Consider the following 17803-nt stretch of genomic DNA (forward strand, 5'->3'; position numbering starts at 1 on the left):
TGGCCCATCCCCCAGGAGCAGTTACCATGAAACAGCCCAACAAGGCAAATGTTTCCAGCAACACAACTTCTGGGGTCATACGGGCACGCAAACCCCTCCACCACGATAAGGTGGCGATTCAGGGAGGGGAATTCATCAGTCACTAGCCAATCACTAAAAATTACTGTGGGGAAACCGAAGGACTCGGAGAAAACCCACAGGACTGCCAGGATTTATTTGACTTATTTCCCTATAAATTTGGTGACTGATAATTTATTTTATTGGATCAAATTGAATGATTTTATTTTTACAATTGATTTATTCTTGTTATAAAGGGTACTAAATATTTACTAATACATTTGTAAAAGTGGGGGGGAACCGAAGCGCTCGGAGGAAACCCACGCAGACACGGTCCTGTCAGTCAACCATGTCAACCAACAGACCAATGTGCTGCCCCTGTTTTTGAAGCTCATTTTGGGGATTTTTCCACAGAGTGTAGAGAAACTATTAGGGATGAGGATATTCCTCATGGGTTTGGAGGTCCAGACCTGGCAGTCAGTGGCCGAATTGTTGAAGAAACTTTGGATTGTTAAATCTAGGCGTGCCCATCACCATTGTTTCTTATTTGGGGAGTGGGGGGGTGAAAGAATGCAGCTGAAAACTATCAGGGGCTTGTTTTAACTACTGGGCTGCAATAAAACTCAGTCTTGGGCCAAAGCTGAGCTGGAACCTTCTTCTAACATGTCTTTTTTTTAATATTAACATTTCTAACATATTTTTAATGATAACATTTTTTTTATTTATCATATTATTTACAAATTTACTATAACTATTATTACATAAATATAAATGAAGTAACTAAACATTTTTAAAACAGCTATAATGACAAAAAATATTTAAAACCTAAATTAAAATATGAAACAATCTTTAAACTGTCTAAACTATTTCAACAACACACAAAATCTTGAGGATTAGACGTAGAAGGTTTTTGTTTTGGCCTTTGCTCTTATCCAGAGTCCTTCTTTTAGGCAGCTGGCTGAATTCTGGCTGACTTCTTGTTCTTTTTGGATTTTTTCAGACCCAGAAAATGTCTTGCCCTTTTCCAAAATGATGGAGACTTTTTCTTGGCTTCTGGAAGTTCTTCAGAGTCCTCTTTGATGACCTGAACACCTCCATCTTCCAAGTGCTGGCTGGTCTCCTGAGTGTCCTCTGTGGTCTGGATCACAGTGACCACAGGGACTGGAGGCTGTTGCTGGACAGATTTTTCTTCCAGCAGTTGGTGGATTTGGCTGTCTTTGTCTTGAAGCTGAACTTTCAGACTCTGCAGCTCTGCCTGAAACTTCAGCTCTGTTTTGCAGGTCGCGACGGTCATGGTGGCGATCTGTTGGGCCGTGGTTTGGAGTGAAATGTCCTGCTCCGCTTTGAAGCTTTTGATGATCTGCTGCTTCATCAACAGTTCTTGTGAGAAAACAGATCTCTCATGTTCCAGCTCTTGACGCAGGACTTCCACTTCCTTTCTGGTAGTTGAGATCTGGGCGTTATGGTCTTGGTGAGCTGCCTTCAGATGCTCAATCTCTTCCTTCAGGAGAGTCTCAGATCTGGATTGTTGACTTTTGGAATCCAGCTGCTGTCTAAGACTTTCCAGTTCTCGCTGAAGGATCTTACTTTTCTCACGTTCTGCCTCCAGTTCTTTGGAAAACTTTTGCTCATTTGTTAGGAAAGCCACTTTTAATTCCTCATAATCTCTCTGGAGGTCCTTCTTCTTTCTCTGCTTGATGTCGCTTCTAACTTGGTTAGAGACTTTGGCGGCGCTCAAGACGTCTGGATGGGCGTATTTTTGTAGCCTCTCCAGTTCCCGCTTGATCTCTTTTCCATCATTAATGAATTTCTCTTTTAGTTGTTTTTGTTTGGCCAGTTGTAGCTTTGTTTCCTCCAATTCTTGATGTAACTGGGCAATAAAATAATCTGCATGGAAGTGAGATTCTGCATGTCTGGGGAGAACCTGGGTTCCATAATAACCCTGGTGGGGGTTGATGGGCATGGTACTTGGGTGGGGCTGCTGGTAGTTGTTTCTCCTGGAGAAATGTTGTTGACCATGAAAAGCCATTGCTTGTTTGGAAAATATGTGTAAAATATTCCCAAAATAAAATGTACAGTAGAATAAACTACTCTCAGCGGTTATTTAAACTGCAGTGAGGTGAAGGAATGCAGCGGAAAACTATCCGGGGCTTATTTCAACAGCTGGGCTGCAATAAAACACAGTTTTGGACCAAGGCTGAGCTGGAAGTTTTCTTCACAAAATCTGCTTCTATTTAGGGACATATCATCGATGATATGTCAGATGACATCATTTGACATCATGACATCGATGATGTCACTACCCCAAAGTCTTTGTTACATCAGACATCGATGATACGTCAGATGATATCATTTATCATCATGACATCGATGATGTCATTACCCTAAAGTCTTTGTGACATCAGAATAAATTTTAGCCTACATGTGCTAACTCAGGGGTGTCAAACTCAAATTTACAGTGGACCAAAATTAAGCAGTGAAGTAAAGTGACAGGCCAAATTCAATATATTTTAAAAAATGAACTGCAACTTATATGTAATGTTTAACCTTTGAAAGAAACTTTAGCTTTGCTTAAACACAGAATATGGAACAACCAAAGCTTGATATTACAAACACATGAGAAATTCAATGTTAAATAAGAGACACATCACTGGCATTCATTTCTTATTTAAATAAATAGATAAATAAAATGTGTATGTCTCACCCCATATCCTTTCAAGTTCCTTTTTAAAGTAAATCTTTGTCAAATCCAACAACAAAGGAATCAAAACCAATAAGGCCCTTTAAATAAAAATCCAACATTGCAACTATTACAGTTTTTCTTAAATGCTAAAACACATATCACAAACGTGTCCTCCATGTTTCCCAATGTCTGTCACAACACCCTTTTCTAAAGCTACATAAACATAACCACACCTTCTCACTTCAAAACTCAAACTTTCACAGCAAAAGAGCAGCTCGAAGCTTTCAAAAATGTAAACACTATACAGATCATTACACACAACAGCAAAACAACTGAAAACATAATTCTCAATTTGTGAGTAGAATTTGTAGGAACTTTATAGTAATGGGTGTTCTTAGATCTCTGCAGAGGATTAGGCATTTAGATTTGTGAGTTTCATATGAAGAGTATAAATCGGTAGTAAATTCTGCATCTACACTAACACATCTCAGTGCAAAAACAGAATCTATTGCACACTATACTCTTGAAAACATGATCAGGGTGTGAAGTTATTTTATTTACCTTATTCACACTACACAGACACTATTATCACCGCGCGGCATCGTTTAGTGTATGGGTGTCTGTCATAAACCTTCCATCTTCAACGATGAGAAGAACTCCTCTATGGGGTTCAGGAAAGGGGAGTAAGGTGGCAGACAGACTTTTAAAAGGTGGTTACTGTTGGTGGTGAAACACTCTGATTTGGTTTGTTCTGTGGAAGCTTACATTGTCCCAAATGATCACATAAATGTGATGTGTGGGCCAAGGATGGTGTTGTTGGTGGTCCAGGAGGATGACTTTTAGCTTCTCTAGGAGGGTGAGGAGACGTTAAGTGTTGTAAGACCCAAGTACAGCATGCCGGTGGACAAGCCCCTCTAAACCAGTGGCCACACAAAGAGTAATATAACACCCCCATTGGCCAGGAACCTCAGGGTGGCTCTTTGGCCAATGATGTTACAGCCTCTTTGCCTTCGTTTATGCAGGTAGAATGCCCTGATGGTGGTGACCACGATGAACCTACTCAGGTTTGGATGGAATCTTTGTCCGCTTCAGCCATTATCATGCCATGGACAGTGACATAGTCAAAGAGTGTTGCTAACATCACATTCGTAATGATGGTGCGAGGTTGTCTTGTTCTCCCTCCTGGACCTCCTCCTCTCCCTTGTTGGCCTCCTCCTCTGTTCCTCCTCTGATTCTAACTCCTCTTCCTCCATGGCCAGCTCTTCTTCCTCCTCTGACTCGAATTCCTCTTCCCTTGACTCTTCCTTCATCCATTGTGTTTGTTTACTTTAGAATCTTCATCAAACTGTGCACTCTGAACTTGCTTTTATACATGTGGGCAACAAGTGTCTTCAATTTTGAGTCGTTGTGTGTAATGGATGATACCAGTTGTGTTCATTGTGTTCAAATGTTGCTGACTGTGGTAAGCATTTTGCATCACATGAGCTTTCATTTGAGAATATGAGCAGAGTTCTTTTGCAACTTGTGTTTTAGCAAAGAAAAATGTGTTAGGTTTTATGAGAACGGATGATTGTGTTTTATGAAGTGTATCTTCATGTGAAATGTGTTTATGATATTGAAAAAAGGTGGTTAGATTTAGTAAATGTGTTTAGAAAACTGGATATTTGGTTTAGTGGATTGACTTTTGTGTTTTAGCATTTGAGAAAACTGTAAAACCATTTTTGTTTCTCTGTATTTTATAAATATTAAGACAGTTTTCACCACATTGTTCTGTGTGCATTAAAACACTCAATTAGTTGTGTTTATATCCCAGGAGAAGATGACTGCAGGCACAGTGCTGATGCTGATGGGGAACAACCTAGATTTGAGCCATCACACAAGAGAAGTGACGGCTGCAGAGGGCAGGAGGCTGGTGACGGTAAAGGCATTACATAAATTCAAGTAATTTTTGTCTTCCTTCAAAATAGAAAAAAAATACATTTTAATTTTTCCCCTGGTTTACACAGCAGTACAAGGCTTTATTTTGCAAGCCCAGTACCAACTTAGATGAGCTCATGATTGAACTGGCTGAGTATGGCTTGAGTTAATCAGATTTTCATTTTTTTGTTTTTTATCTTTATATTTCCTATGTGATGCAGAGAATGATTTTTCATGTTTTTGGATCACAATCATCATCTGAAAAATATTGTGACGAATGTTGCAATTTTTACCAAAGCATGTCTGTAATGTCCTTTTTTATATGCATTTATATTTTGGCTATATTGTCAATACAGTGTGTATTTTGATGACTTCTTGTATGTTGGGGTCTTTTATTGAAATTAAACACACTCAAAGCTCTTAAATATATGAAACCAGATGGGGGCAGACAAGTTCTCTGTGCAGATTGTGAAGGGGAACTGCCTGTTAAGCCAAAAGAGGACAGACAGTCAGACGCTCACGCAAGAGACGTGGGTCTGATTGTCATCTGAGAATTCATGCTGTTGGTGTTCACCTTGAAGGACAGTAGCGTACCGACACTGACATTAGTGGGATCCAAAAAGATATTCCCTAATTTATAACAAACCTTTATGTAAAATAAGGTAAGCATTCCTTTTATTTAATTTAAGAATTGCTTTTCAGAGCTTTATGCGAGGAAAGTAGCTCAACATATTGCTTAAAAGTATTGGTTTTGGTTGCAGTAAAAAAAAGTTCAATAAATGAAAAGTTTTGTTGTGGAACGTTTGTTTTAATAGCTTTTGCAATGTCATCTGTTTAGATTTATTAATTTGTGTTGACAGAATCACTTTTAAAACCTATAATTCTCAAACTCTTTAAACATTGAAGTCCATAAAATTCTCCTTTTGAGTTAAAAAAAAAACTATTTAATAAACCATAAATCAGTTTCAACTCTGCTTGCTGTGTCACACAAGTTGGTAAGTATGCTTTATCCACAACATATTTGATTTAATCTGGGACTCAATTTTAAATACTATTTTTACAGACTTGATTGTTGTTTGGAAGAAAACTTAATTCTCATAAAATATGTTTGTACAGTTTTTAAAGGAACTTTATATAATATCATTGCCTTTTGACTGTAAAAGTGAAATTCCTCTTTTATGTTGACCGTAAAAACTTGATATAAATTAGATACACACATGACATTGTGTATGAATACAGCTTTGTCGAAAAACAAACTGAGCTTCATAAGAGTGCACAGGTGAAAGCTTTCACTTACTTTGATAATGTTGCTGTCTCCTCAGTTGTACATATACATACAGTCAATGGTTGTAACAATGAAGTCTTTGCAGCACTTATTTCAAGATATTTCAAAATGTCTTTGTCAATCCAACAGGCACCACCAACAAATATTGCAGAATGAATCAAATGAAAGCTCCAGGGGAAAAAAAACAGACTTGTGGAACAATTTGTCTCAAATACTTGCTATTTCTCTTCAATATTCTCTTCTGGGTAAGTTTACACAAAATGTTGACTTTTGTTGCATTATGTAAAAGATTATCTTTCATCTGAGCTTCTTTTATGTTTTCAGAAAACTTCACAATGCTGCAGTCATAACTAATTATTATCAATGTCTGAAACTTGTGTTTGTTGTTTTAAAATGTAAGATACTATAAAATTTAGCAGAAAGACCCCACAATATAAAGCCAAAGTCAAACTCATATAATGGCAAATCTGGGAAATTCATTTATTTATTTATTGTTTTTACCAATAATTATTTCTTTTGAGCTTTTACAAAACATAGAAATGTGTAGGTACATCTAAAAATGCGAATTAAAGCAATTTGACCTCATGGCTTTTGTTATTTGCAATATGATTTTAGTTTTTCAAAACATTTTCTGTGATAAAAGTTGTGAGATGATCTGCTTTGCTGTCTCAGCTGGCAGGAGGGACTGTGCTGGCCGTGGGCGTCTGGACTTTAGTGGAGAAAAGTGACTACGTCAGTTTACTGAATTCTAACTTGTACTCAGCCTCGGCCTACACCCTGATAGCTGCTGGGGCCGTAGTGGTTATGAGTGGGATAGTTGGCTGCTGTGCCACTTTAAAGGAGATGAGGAGTCTGTTGATTGTGGTAAGTTGATCAGTTCCACAAAGCAGCAATATAACTGTTTTTAACAACATATTGAAGTTCGTCAACAACCAAAAAGGCTAATTAAATTAAGTTAAATCAGTAACCAACATGTTTTCCAAGGTCCTGTTTATACTGAGTGCAGTGACTCTGAGTTGAGTAGTGAAAGATAATCCTTGGTGACCTTGTGTCTAGCCTGCTTGCTCTCGGTACGCTTGATATGTCAGATGAACCTTTCAGATATAACAGATAAAGTCATGCAGAGTGTGCCTTTAAGAGTTTCATTTAGAGTGCTGCTCATGTCAGAGGAATGAAGGGCATCACAAGCGGTTGCTTGGGCCAAAGAGAGTAAGAAGAGGCAAGCATTTGAGATCAGAAGATCACATTCAAAAGCAAATCTGACATCTCTATTTCTAGTTCTGGTTTTTGCATCCAGCTAACTTCACTTTTAGTTACTTTCAGGAAATCATCCAGCTTCGCTTATTGACTTTGCAGCGATTTATTGTTTTGCTGTTTGCACCATTAAATTTATGCTTTAGTGTACACGTGAGTTGAAACGTAGTCAAAAATATGCAAAAGTCTATTCATAGGTGTTCATTTCATTCTGTCCTCCACAGTATTTAGTTTTGTTACTGTGTATTTTTCTGCTGGAAGTCATCGCTGGTGTCATGGCCTACATTAACTACCAAGATGTGAGTTGCTTCTTTTTAACACAATAAAAGTTCAGTCAAGGAGTTGCCTTTTTAAATGATAATGACACATATATTGATGTTTTGTTGGATTTCTGTTTGTATTCTATCTGCTCAGTTCACTGTTCTTCTTTTGAAATGCCTTTACTGCACCCCGTGATTTAGTTTCTGAAGTCTGCAGTGTGATTTGCTCTGCATGCCCTTCTATGCATGTTTTTCATTTCTCCTGTTTCTCCACCCGTCTCACCCTCCTTTCTTCCCTCCTGTTTTGCTCCAGTGTTTCCCTTTCTGCAACCAGGTAATCACCTACTGTGTGTTTTCTATTTCTAGTTTTTCTTCATGTTAATTATTTTATCCTTTCACTTTGTAAGTGAAATGAGAAATGCTTTAATTATTTAAAAACTCATGCAGAGTATGCTCCTGCTGTAAGCTGGGGTCGCTAGAGCTATGCTCATATATTTTGAGTCATGCTTGGGCATTGCTCAGGTAGATTGGAATGTGGCATGGAAGGAAAGAAACCTGACCAGAGGCTATTTTTACTGACAGAAGAAGTTGTGTCCGTGTCAAATCTTTTTATTTTTTATTTTTTTGCAACACTAAAGTGTGAATTCTCTCACAGCTGGATGAGGAGCTCAGACAGAACCTGAAAGGCACCATGGTGCAGAAGTACAAGCAGCCAGGAGAAGAGAGCATCACACAGGCTGTGGATAGACTACAACAGGAAGTGTGCAAAAATCAAGCTCTTGTGTTTTCTAATGATTGCAGAAAAATTCCTAAAATGCACATAATAATAACTTGAGATGTCCATTTGAGTGATTTTTCTTATGAAACACAGAACTCTCTCCCTCTTCTCTCTTTCTATCTTTTCTAACGGGATCTCAGTTCAAGTGTTGTGGGAGTTTTAACTTCTCAGACTGGAGAGAAAGTGTCTGGATCCAGGCAGGGAAAGAGCAGCTAGTTCCTGACAGCTGCTGTAAAACTCCCACTGAATTCTGCGGTCGCAGGGATCACCCCTCCAATATTTACAAAGTTGAGGTAAAAAGAGCGCTCCATTATCTCACAAGGGTAAATCTTTTACAGTGAGTTTTTTTAACTTTGTCTGCTTCCAGGGGGGCTGCATCATAAAATTAGAGGATTTCATTTTGAATCAGTTATACATTCTTGGAGCAGTTGGAATTGGGATTGCATTTTTACAGGTAGCAACCTGACCAGTGTGATTAAAATAAAGAATAATCTATGGTTTTAAACTAGAATGTGTGCAGTAAAACAAACCTAACCCTTCTTTTCCCTGCTTTTTTTTCAGCTTGTGGGAATGATGTTCACGTGTTGCCTTTATAGGAGCTTAAAAGAAGATCCATACTGATACTGAACCCTTTGATCACTGCTCCCGTTTTGTAAAGGGCATTTTCATAAACCATAAACCAATAGTGGCAAGATTTCTCTAAAATTATGAGATTAAGACTTTCATTTGATAAGATACTTCGCTGCAGGACAGCATTGGCTGTTTACGTCTTAAATGTTACTAAATTAACATTGCATAGAGTTCTCATCACACCAATGGATTTTAAAGAGCAAAGTGTTTGAGTTTTTTTTTGTTTTTTTTGAGGGGGGTGTATAACAATGTATTTATATTATGATATATAAGTATTTAGTGACATAATCTAAAGTCATAACTACTTTTTTTTTCTTTTGTTTTTTCTTAATTCAAATAAAGTATATTTGTCATTTGGGGTTTTCATTCATTCCCCCCCCCCCCTACTTTCAAACTTTTATTCTGAAACTACTCCACCGGATGTTGTTGTCAGGTGACTGTGGTTCCTCTTCCTCGAACCATTCAACAAAATAAATCTCCTCAGTTAGCCTTATTTTCTTCTTCTGGTAAAATATTTGATCATGTCGGCGAAACCAACCTGTTTAATAGTAACGAGTGCTTCTCCTCAAGGTGGGTTTCGAAGTTGTTGTATTATTATATTGTGTATTTTTGAAATAATCAATATGATGGTGGTAGTAGCTCTGTGGCTAAACCTATGATTCTTTAAATTTACGTACAACAGCAGAAACGTATAAATGATTTATTATCTTAAGTATTTGCTTCATTCATTCAGGGGTTTCGGCAAAGTCTTTCCTGCAGTGCTTCAGTCTTTGCAGCTCCACGTTTAATCTCCAGATCGCCACACCAGGGGTAAAAAAATAAACAATTATATTTTCATCATTGTCATTGCGAGTCCTTCACATCATCGCCAAGATTCAGTCCAATGTTCAGAAATGATCGCAACATTACTTTGTTTCAGCCTCATACTGCTAATGTGAGAGTAACTGACCCCCACTGTCACTAAAATACGTTCAGGAGAGCAGATCATGAGGGAGAAAGCATAAAGAATTCCAGCTGTTTTATCATGATGGAAAGGGGAAGGGAGTGGGTGTGATCCCGAATGAGGAGATTCTTGTGGAGGCGAAGAGAGTAGTCTGATGCTGGAAGGTGTGATGATGTCTTGTCAGTGGTAGTATGTAAGCCAAAGGAGGAGAAATTCTGGAGAGGTGATAACTATGAAATAGTTACCCAGTAGTTACTGAATAATTGAGATTCAGTTCTTCTGTATATACCCTGTAATTCTTTGTGATTTTCCTCTTGTTGCAAAGCGTATATAGAATTAGTATTTATATGTGCATTGTGATTTCAAAAGAAAACTTCCATTCACACTAACTAAAGGGTAAAGGTCAATTCCCGGAGGTTCTTCCAGATGGACGGCAACACTTAAAATGCTCGTGGAGACTGGAAGGAGGAAATCAGATAAGGAGACCATTTGGTGGAATTAAGACGTGTTTAGAGGAAAAGGTTTACTTAAAAAAAAAAAAAAAAGTGGAACACCAAAGTGACAGAAGTACAGAAATGTAGCACAAGGGGGAAGGTGGATATGGTAAAGGGTGTTTGAGGACCTGAATGCCAGGGTGGACATAAAGGAGGGAGAGGTGGATATGTACAGGGGAGGGAGAGAAACAGATGGAAGGATGTGCAGCGGGTTAGGGAGGTCGAGGGCAGAGATGGAAATGTGTTGATGCGTTCCTCAAGTGTGATGAAAAAAATGGAAGTAGGAGTTTGAAGAGCTGATGAGAGAAGACGATGTCAACAGTCCTGATCAATGGGAAGTGTGGGGAAAGAGGCGAAAAGGTGTGTACAAGCAGGTTGGAACAGCTGGAGGAAGGTTTCAGGTGTGATATGTGACAAGAGTCTCAGCAGGAATGAAAGGAAAGGTGTAGAAGACTGTGGCGAGAGCAGCCATGTTGTTGTGGCTCTGAGAAAGAGACAGGAGGCAGAGCTGGAGGTAGCAGAGCTGAAGATGCTGAAGTTCTCTTTGAAAATGATTAGGGGTCAGGAACTAATACATTAGAGGAACAGCTAATGTTAGATGTTTTGGATAGAAAAGCAGACTGGAACAGAAAAGAGGCCTAGAGGAAGACCAACATGGAGGTACATGGACATGGTGTAAAGGATGAGGATAGAGAAGATAGGCTGGAGGTACTTGATTCAGCCACAGACAAAATTATCAATATGCTTGATAAATCCATTTGACTTTGTTTGCAGGGGAAACCAATAGACTTTGTTGGGGTTGACGACACCACAGCTCGATGGGTGCAGGACTTCAACCTGAAATCATACGCAACCCCTGCCAAACTTGAATCCATAGATGGTGAGAGCATTCATTTTCATTTGTTTCTTTGTTTCTTGGAACCTGCTGGGTTACATCCTAACTTTTCCAAGGTGCCAGATACCAAGCGCTGCTCATCCCAGACTGCCCTGGAGCACTAAATGACCTAGCACACAGCGGTTCGATGCACCGCATCCTCACACAGTTCATCTCGCAGCAAAGTGAGTTTAAGGCCAGCGTAAAGACCTAAAACTTTGGAAACAAAGTACATATTTACTGTTTCTGTCCTATTTGCAGAGCTGGTGTGTGCTGTGGGTCAAGGAGTGTCTGCATTGTGTTGCTCCACTGAGCGGCAAAAGTGGATTTTCAGTGGCTATAGCTTAACAGGAGTGAGTATACCTTTAACCTGCAACTGGATTAGTGCTTTCTACAGGTGCATAATTTGAGCTAATGTACCCTCGTAACCTCATAAGCCGTCAGTGTTTGAACTGGTGCGGGAGCCGGACTTTGCCAACCTGCCGATGATTGTGGAAGATTTTGTCAAAGACAGTGGGGGATCGTACACTGGTGAGCTGACACGCATCGCCCCAACACAAAAGGAACTTTAAGACTCTGTTGATTGTTTTAAACCATCACATTTGTCTTTTTTTCAGGAAGTCAAGAAGACGCTGTCCATGTAGTCATAGACAGACACCTCATTACCGGACAGAACACACAGTCAACATCACTTGCTGTGAATAATCTCATCCTCCTTTGCAATGCTAAATAAAAGCTGCTCGGTGGACATTTGCATGTAATTGAAAACGTTTATCTTGGTGAAAAATACCACACACTATGAAGCAAACAAATCAACAGAATCCACAAAATCTACCCTTTAGATGATCATTTAAAAAAATTGAGATTGATTAATATTTCAAGCACAAACAAACAGGTCTGCTAGAAACGACCGAAGGGTTACTGCAGGCATCATCGGTGTGTGAACATTGACAAGCCTTGCATTGTAACGCATACATTCTGATGATCATGCATTATCTGTGTCAAAACGCAGATGAATTATTGCACTTTGAACAAATCACAATAAAGTACCCAAAATTCCATTTTTTTTGGCTTCCAGTACTTTTAGAACCAACTAGTCAGTTTCATCAGTATTTGCCCTAACACAAGTTAAACATTAACAAATCCAGGGTAAGGTTTTATATCAGAGTTCTGTGTACAACAAAAAAAGAGAGAAATCCTGGACTATAGCAGGTCATAGAAATAATCCAGTCCTTGTCCCAGTTCCCACAAGGATATTCCTGTTCCCAGTTCAGTGGCTAACGAGATCCTCATGTTGATCGACTGCAAAATGATCAAAGTTTAATTAAAAGTCCAATATAACTTCAAACAGATATTCCAAAAAAAGTTAATTGTTTTTACCTTCAAAGATGGATAGTACACCACATGTTTGACTGCATTGTTCCTTATAAAGAAAAAAGATTCTTGTTTAGAAAGGAGAAGGGCATTTGTTTTCTTTTTGGCTACAGTTACAGCATCATTCAATAAATCAGTACCTTTTGTAGTTGAAATAATGCTCGGCGGCATATTCATCCCAAAGGAGCTTTGGTCTGTGCTCCCTGAGAATTTCAATGTACCTGCAAGTAAACACAGATAAGCCAAAAATGTTAAAAAGCTGCAATAACCTCTCTATAGACATTAAATATTAAAGCATACACAAAATAATAATCAAAATATTTGCTTTTTAAACTTGTTTTTATTTTTTATGTATTAGCGTTAAAATGAAAAATAAAAATTATTCAAAAAGTTTTAATTGAAAAAAACTGTTGCATTCTGGATAATCAATAATGAGTATTTGTAAAGCAAAAAGAAAAAGTGGGTTTTCTTTTATTAATTTTTGGACATTTTAAAGCATTCTGTATGGAATCAAAACAACTTATTTGCTCTAATTTTGACCCTCGAGTCCTACAGTTAAAGACTCACTCCAGTGAAAATGGTGTTTTGGATGTTTTTAACATCTTGAAGCATTTTTTTCTCATGATGCAGAACATATAAAGATTTTAAGATTAAAACTGTATTTATGAGTTTTTCTTTATTCAAATTGTGATGATTCGGGAGCAGATAAAACCCTGCCGATTGAAAAAGCACTCGGTTGTGACACAGCAATTGAAATGAGCGAGCCGCAGTCGTACTGCTTCACTCCATTCTGATGCATCCACTTTGCAGACAAATATCTCCATTAACGTCTTCATTTTCCTTGTCCGAGTTGTTGCACCGCTAATGTTAGTGTGGGGCTGTAAGCCAGCGGGAGAGTGTAAATAAAGGAATGATGGGATATCAGCGGAGAGTTACTTATGAGCCATCGGTCCCACCCACAACTCAGAGGTGAACTTCTGATAAACTCCTGCTGCTCTGCAGAAAATATGTCTTAAAAAATGACACAGGCTTTTTGATTGCATAATCATAATTGAAAGACCACTGGGAATGCTTTTACAATAGATATAGTTGGAGTTGGACTTTAACAAATTAGCCTTGTTATGTTAATGCATTTGACAAAAAGAAATCGATATGTGCTACTAAAAATTAAAAATTGCTGTCGGAAAACTTCGTTTACCACCCCCAACTTTGAACTCTTAAGAATCTGATGTAAAAGAATCCTAAATTAGAAAAAAAAAGTCGGACAAGTTTTACACTGACAGTATCTCTCTGGGCCTGCAGCAATAAATGATCAAAGGTTTTTAAGGAAAACATCCTTTTCTTTCTAGCGTCATCACCACAGCTTACCTTGTCCCCAGGATCGGCTCTGTTCCCTGGCTTGCAAAGTCGAGACCATACAAATTTAGTCCAAGCAAGATTTTTTGCCTCCACTCGGCGCTGGGTGCGAGTTGAAGAACACAATCTTTGACCCAGGGCAGGGGAGCGCTTGGGCCTGGTCTTTTTAAGACAATTAAAAAGTCATTAACAAGACAATGTGTCTTGCATTAAAGCTATCTGACTGCATTACATTTTACCTGGCACCACTAGAGTAGTCGTATGTCATGAGGCTGAATCCGTCCACAAAAGGGGCCAACTGCTCAAATTCGTCCCTGCCGAACATCCCGGGTTCTCCAGTGCTAATATTAACAAATAAATGAATATTATTTTGTAGAAAAGTTGTTTCTTGATTTAAAAAAAAGGTTACTTGGTGTATTTTGCTTATCTTACCTTGTCAGAGCTGGTGGAATAACAAGAATGCAGTCTAGTCTTTTGGCCTTTAAAATCTCACAAATGTGCTTGATTAAATGAACCAGCTCCCTGCATGTGTAAAAGTTCAGTTAATTCCTCTTCTGACAAAGCTCGAATCTGAATCATACGAGAGCTAGAAAACTCACTTTCTTTTGTTTCCTCCAAGCTGGCTCCAAAGTTCCAGGGTGAATCCGTCAAAACCTTCTGTCTGTGAGGCCATAGCATTCTCATCAGATGGACACTGAGCAAACGCATCACTGCGTCAGCAGAAAGCACTTTCTTACCTTTGCAACATCCACCAGCTCCCCAGCCAGCTCCTCAATTTCATCTTCGCTTCCCAACACGCTCATGTAGTCCTGGTAGGACCAGCCGTCGAATAACAGCCGAGGAACTACGAGTGAAAACAAAGATTTCTTTCATATCTGAGTTGACTCACGCAAACGGATCCTAGTAAGGAGATCACAAACTCACCCATCCGCACTTTTTTGTTGGACTTGCGTACAGCTTTGACCCAGCCTAAAAGGACAAAAGTTTCACCTCTTTTAGAACACGAGAAGCTTCCCAGTTGACTTAAGCACTTTGAGATGGCTCAACTACCGGGGTCATGGTCATGAAGTCCCGTCACTTCGAACGCTTCTGGTCCTCGCCGACGGAGCTGAAGCCAAACTGGAGATACGGATGTGAGTTTGGAGCCAAAGATCTTAGCGATGTCGTAGCCATGAGAATTCCACTGCAGGATTAAATAAATGAAAAGTGAGCCCAAAGAGGAAGAGATTAAACATTAAACCACAGATTTGCATTCTGTAACTCTGACCAAAGACGGGACTGAGATTTGATCCCACTCTATTTTTTTTTAAACTTTTGTTGGAAAAAGACATAACTTTCAAAGTAAGTACTAGTTTGAAAATGTGTAAACAGACTCTACGCTGTCCTAAGCTTGGATTCGGAAGCAGTGTTGGTGAATGTCAGACTTACTGGTGTGATGTATCCCAGCACGGGTCCCTGAAAGGTCTTCTTGATGTGAGCACAGTACCTCTTCTCCTCTTTCACTATGTCTTTCCACAGAAGATCAGAGACTACGAGGCCTCTCTCCAAAACAGACAGTTCGGCTGGAGAGTTCTAAACGATGGGATTCTGGGTAAGAGATTCAGGTTCAACAACATGCAGGATCATCAACAGGACAGAGAACTCTCACCTCAGCCTCAGCTTTAAAGGACTTCTTTGCATCTGTTTTTGAAAGAGTGGCAGCGACCAGGGAGCAGCAACCGATAACATGCAGCAGTAATAAAGTGGTTTTCATTTCTAATAGAGAAATGGGCATTCAAATGAAAACTGGCTGGCTAAGGGGTTTCCTGTTTTCCTCGTATGCAGCGACCTGTCAAAATAAAAAGCACCATATCATCCGTTTGGACTGAATGGTTCACGTTTTAATCTCTAGACACAAAACAAAAACCTCATCTTTGTGATAAGCGTAGCGTTGATGGTCAATCGTTTGGTTTAAGTACAAATTAGCTCAACGTGTTTGTGAAACGTCATCGCAGCTAGATCATTTCCGCGGTCGCTGATTTTCAAAGTAAAGGCTTTTTGTTTTGACAGCGGTACAGGTTGCAGAGGTTCTACTTGCACCCCTGGTGGTGCTAGACGGTACTGCATGAATTGTTTAGATTTGTCTCAAAATATAAAACAACTCCTAAAATTCTTTGTTTTACACATATTTATCTAAAACATAATGTTTTTTAATAAATACAATTCATAATTTTATAATTTTTTTCTATTCTATATTTTGGACAGAGTTCTTCATGTGGCAGGATTTTTTATTAGGTCATCTTCGTCAAAAACATTTCAATTTGAAAACATTTCACCTCATCCTTTGTATCATATTACTGTTTTAATCAAATTCAAATTCAACTTTATTTATATAGCACTTTTCCTGCTATATAGCATCTCAAAGTGCTTCCCAGTGAAAGAATAAAAAAGATAAGATAAAAAAGAGAAATATATATATATATATATATATATATATATATATATATATATATATATATATATATATATATATATATATATATATATATATATATATATATATAAATAATAGTTAAAATTATAAACATAGTAAAAAATAATACAAATAATAATAAAGCCCTCATGCAGGTTGTTCCACAGGCGAGTCCCACAGTGCTGAAAGGAGGCCTCGCCGTGGGTTTTAGTTCTGACCTTTGGGACCACAAGCAAACCTGCACCTGTGGACCTGAGGGCTCTGGGAGGGTTATAGACTTAAAGTAAATCTGATAAAAATGAGGGTCCTGTTCCATGTAGACTTTTATAAACTAATAAAAGAACCTTAAAATCGATCCTGAAGCTGACTGGGAGCCAGTGCAAAGACTTCAAAATTGGATTAATCTGCTCCTTCTTTCTGGTTCTGGTTAAAAGGCGTGCAGCTGAATTTTGAACAAGCTGCAGCCGGTTGATAGTATTTCTCTTAGAACCAGAAAGAAGAGCATTACAATAGTCTATCCTAGATGTTATAAAAGCATGGATTAATATTTCAGCACTGGCTTGTGAGAGAAAGGGTCTCACTGGGGCAATAATTCTAAGATGATAAAATGCAGTCTTTGTAACTTGTTTTGTGTGTGCTTCAAAGATAAGATCTGCATCTAAAATCACACCGAGGTTTTTTACTTTATTGCACACATTCAGATTAAAAGTTGATAAATAGGAATGGACCCTTTCTCTCTCAGCTTCAGGACCAACAATTAAAATGTCAGTTTTGCCTTGATTGAGCTTTAGGAAGTTCTCTCCCATCCAGTTTTCAATATCTAAAACAAACTTAAAAGGTCATCAATGGGTCCCATGTTATCAGGAGACACATCACATATAACTGGGTGTCATCAGCGTAACTATAAAAGTTTATGCCATGTCTCCTGATGACATCACCTAACGGTAGCATGTAAAGGTTAAAAAGTGTGGGGCCAAGTACTGAACCTTGTGGCACACCACATGTCAGTCCGTGCCTCCCAGATGATGCATCATTTATACTGACAATAAAATCTCTTCCTGTGAGGTAGGATTCAAACCAGCTGTACACAGTTCCAGTGATTCCAACCATGTCATGCAGTCTGTTTAGAAGAATGGCGTGGTCAACTGTGTCGAAGGCTGCACTCAGGTCCAGCAATACTAAAACAGATGTTTTCTTTTAATCAAAATTGGACTTGAGATCATTTATAACCTTGACCAGCGCCGTCTCTGCGGAATGATGTGATCTAAAACCAGACTGAAATTTTTCTAGAATATTATTTTTATTAATAAAATCATTTAGTTGGATTAAAAACTAGTTTTTCTAAAATCTTACTTAAAAATGGCAGGTTTGACACTGGTCGGTAATTACATAGATTTGAAGCATCTAAACCGCTCTTCTTCAGAGTGGGTCTCACTATAACAGTCT

The 17803-nt window shown here is 38.5% G+C and overlaps 3 protein-coding genes across 5 annotated transcripts; 2 read left to right on the forward strand and 1 right to left on the reverse strand.

Moving 5' to 3' along the window:
* Positions 1-5154: 5154 nt before the first annotated feature.
* On the forward strand, positions 5155-9217 carry cd151 (CD151 molecule). 2 transcript variants are annotated; one of them, XM_004069595.5, is made up of 9 exons: positions 5155-5319; positions 6072-6187; positions 6615-6806; positions 7421-7495; positions 7770-7790; positions 8112-8216; positions 8375-8527; positions 8602-8688; positions 8796-9217. In XM_004069595.5, the coding sequence occupies exons 2-9, from the start codon at positions 6095-6097 to the stop codon at positions 8853-8855; spliced, it is 786 nt and encodes a 261-aa protein (XP_004069643.1). In that variant the 5' UTR covers positions 5155-5319; positions 6072-6094; the 3' UTR covers positions 8856-9217. The 2 variants fall into 2 exon arrangements, with proteins under 2 accessions (XP_004069643.1, XP_011474372.1); XM_011476070.4 differs by lacking the exon at positions 7770-7790.
* On the forward strand, positions 9207-13205 carry gatd1 (glutamine amidotransferase class 1 domain containing 1). Of its 2 annotated transcripts, XM_078948709.1 has the most exons (7): positions 9207-9434; positions 9598-9674; positions 11076-11181; positions 11253-11360; positions 11437-11528; positions 11613-11706; positions 11793-13205. In XM_078948709.1, exons 1-7 carry the CDS (start codon positions 9386-9388, stop codon positions 11906-11908), a joined length of 642 nt encoding a protein of 213 aa, XP_078804835.1. In that variant the 5' UTR covers positions 9207-9385; the 3' UTR covers positions 11909-13205. The 2 variants fall into 2 exon arrangements, with proteins under 2 accessions (XP_078804835.1, XP_020559676.1); XM_020704017.3 differs by lacking the exons at positions 9207-9434; positions 9598-9674 and adding an exon at positions 10807-11009.
* On the reverse strand, positions 11932-15921 carry chid1 (chitinase domain containing 1). Its single transcript, XM_004069596.5, has 12 exons — positions 15554-15921; positions 15334-15477; positions 14956-15088; positions 14830-14874; positions 14643-14749; positions 14505-14566; positions 14338-14427; positions 14145-14246; positions 13918-14067; positions 12690-12770; positions 12556-12598; positions 11932-12477 (listed from the first exon to the last, which is right to left on the reverse strand). Exons 1-12 carry the CDS (start codon positions 15677-15679, stop codon positions 12379-12381), a joined length of 1182 nt encoding a protein of 393 aa, XP_004069644.1. The 5' UTR covers positions 15680-15921; the 3' UTR covers positions 11932-12378.
* Positions 15922-17803: the final 1882 nt, after the last annotated feature.

The sequence above is a fragment of the Oryzias latipes genome, chromosome 6, assembly GCF_053564925.1.
Source record: "Oryzias latipes strain Hd-rR chromosome 6, Olatipes_Hd-rR_3.1".
Classification (NCBI taxonomy): Eukaryota; Metazoa; Chordata; class Actinopteri; order Beloniformes; family Adrianichthyidae; genus Oryzias; species Oryzias latipes.

Coding starts and splice junctions, on each gene's coding strand:
- cd151 (XM_004069595.5), top strand. CDS start 6,095: ATGAATCAAATGAAAGCTCCAGGGGAAAAAAAACAGACTTGTGGAACA. Junction 6,188..6,614: donor TCTTCAATATTCTCTTCTGG/GTAAGTTTACAC, acceptor TTGCTGTCTCAG/CTGGCAGGAGGGACTGTGCT. Junction 7,791..8,111: donor GTTTCCCTTTCTGCAACCAG/GTAATCACCTAC, acceptor ATTCTCTCACAG/CTGGATGAGGAGCTCAGACA.
- gatd1 (XM_078948709.1), top strand. CDS start 9,386: ATGTCGGCGAAACCAACCTGTTTAATAGTAACGAGTGCTTCTCCTCAA. Junction 11,182..11,252: donor CAAACTTGAATCCATAGATG/GTGAGAGCATTC, acceptor AACTTTTCCAAG/GTGCCAGATACCAAGCGCTG. Junction 11,529..11,612: donor GTGGCTATAGCTTAACAGGA/GTGAGTATACCT, acceptor TAACCTCATAAG/CCGTCAGTGTTTGAACTGGT.
- chid1 (XM_004069596.5), bottom strand. CDS start 15,679: ATGCCCATTTCTCTATTAGAAATGAAAACCACTTTATTACTGCTGCAT. Junction 14,750..14,829: donor CAACAAAAAAGTGCGGATGG/GTGAGTTTGTGA, acceptor TTTCACTCGTAG/TTCCTCGGCTGTTATTCGAC. Junction 12,478..12,555: donor TGTACTATCCATCTTTGAAG/GTAAAAACAATT, acceptor ATCATTTTGCAG/TCGATCAACATGAGGATCTC.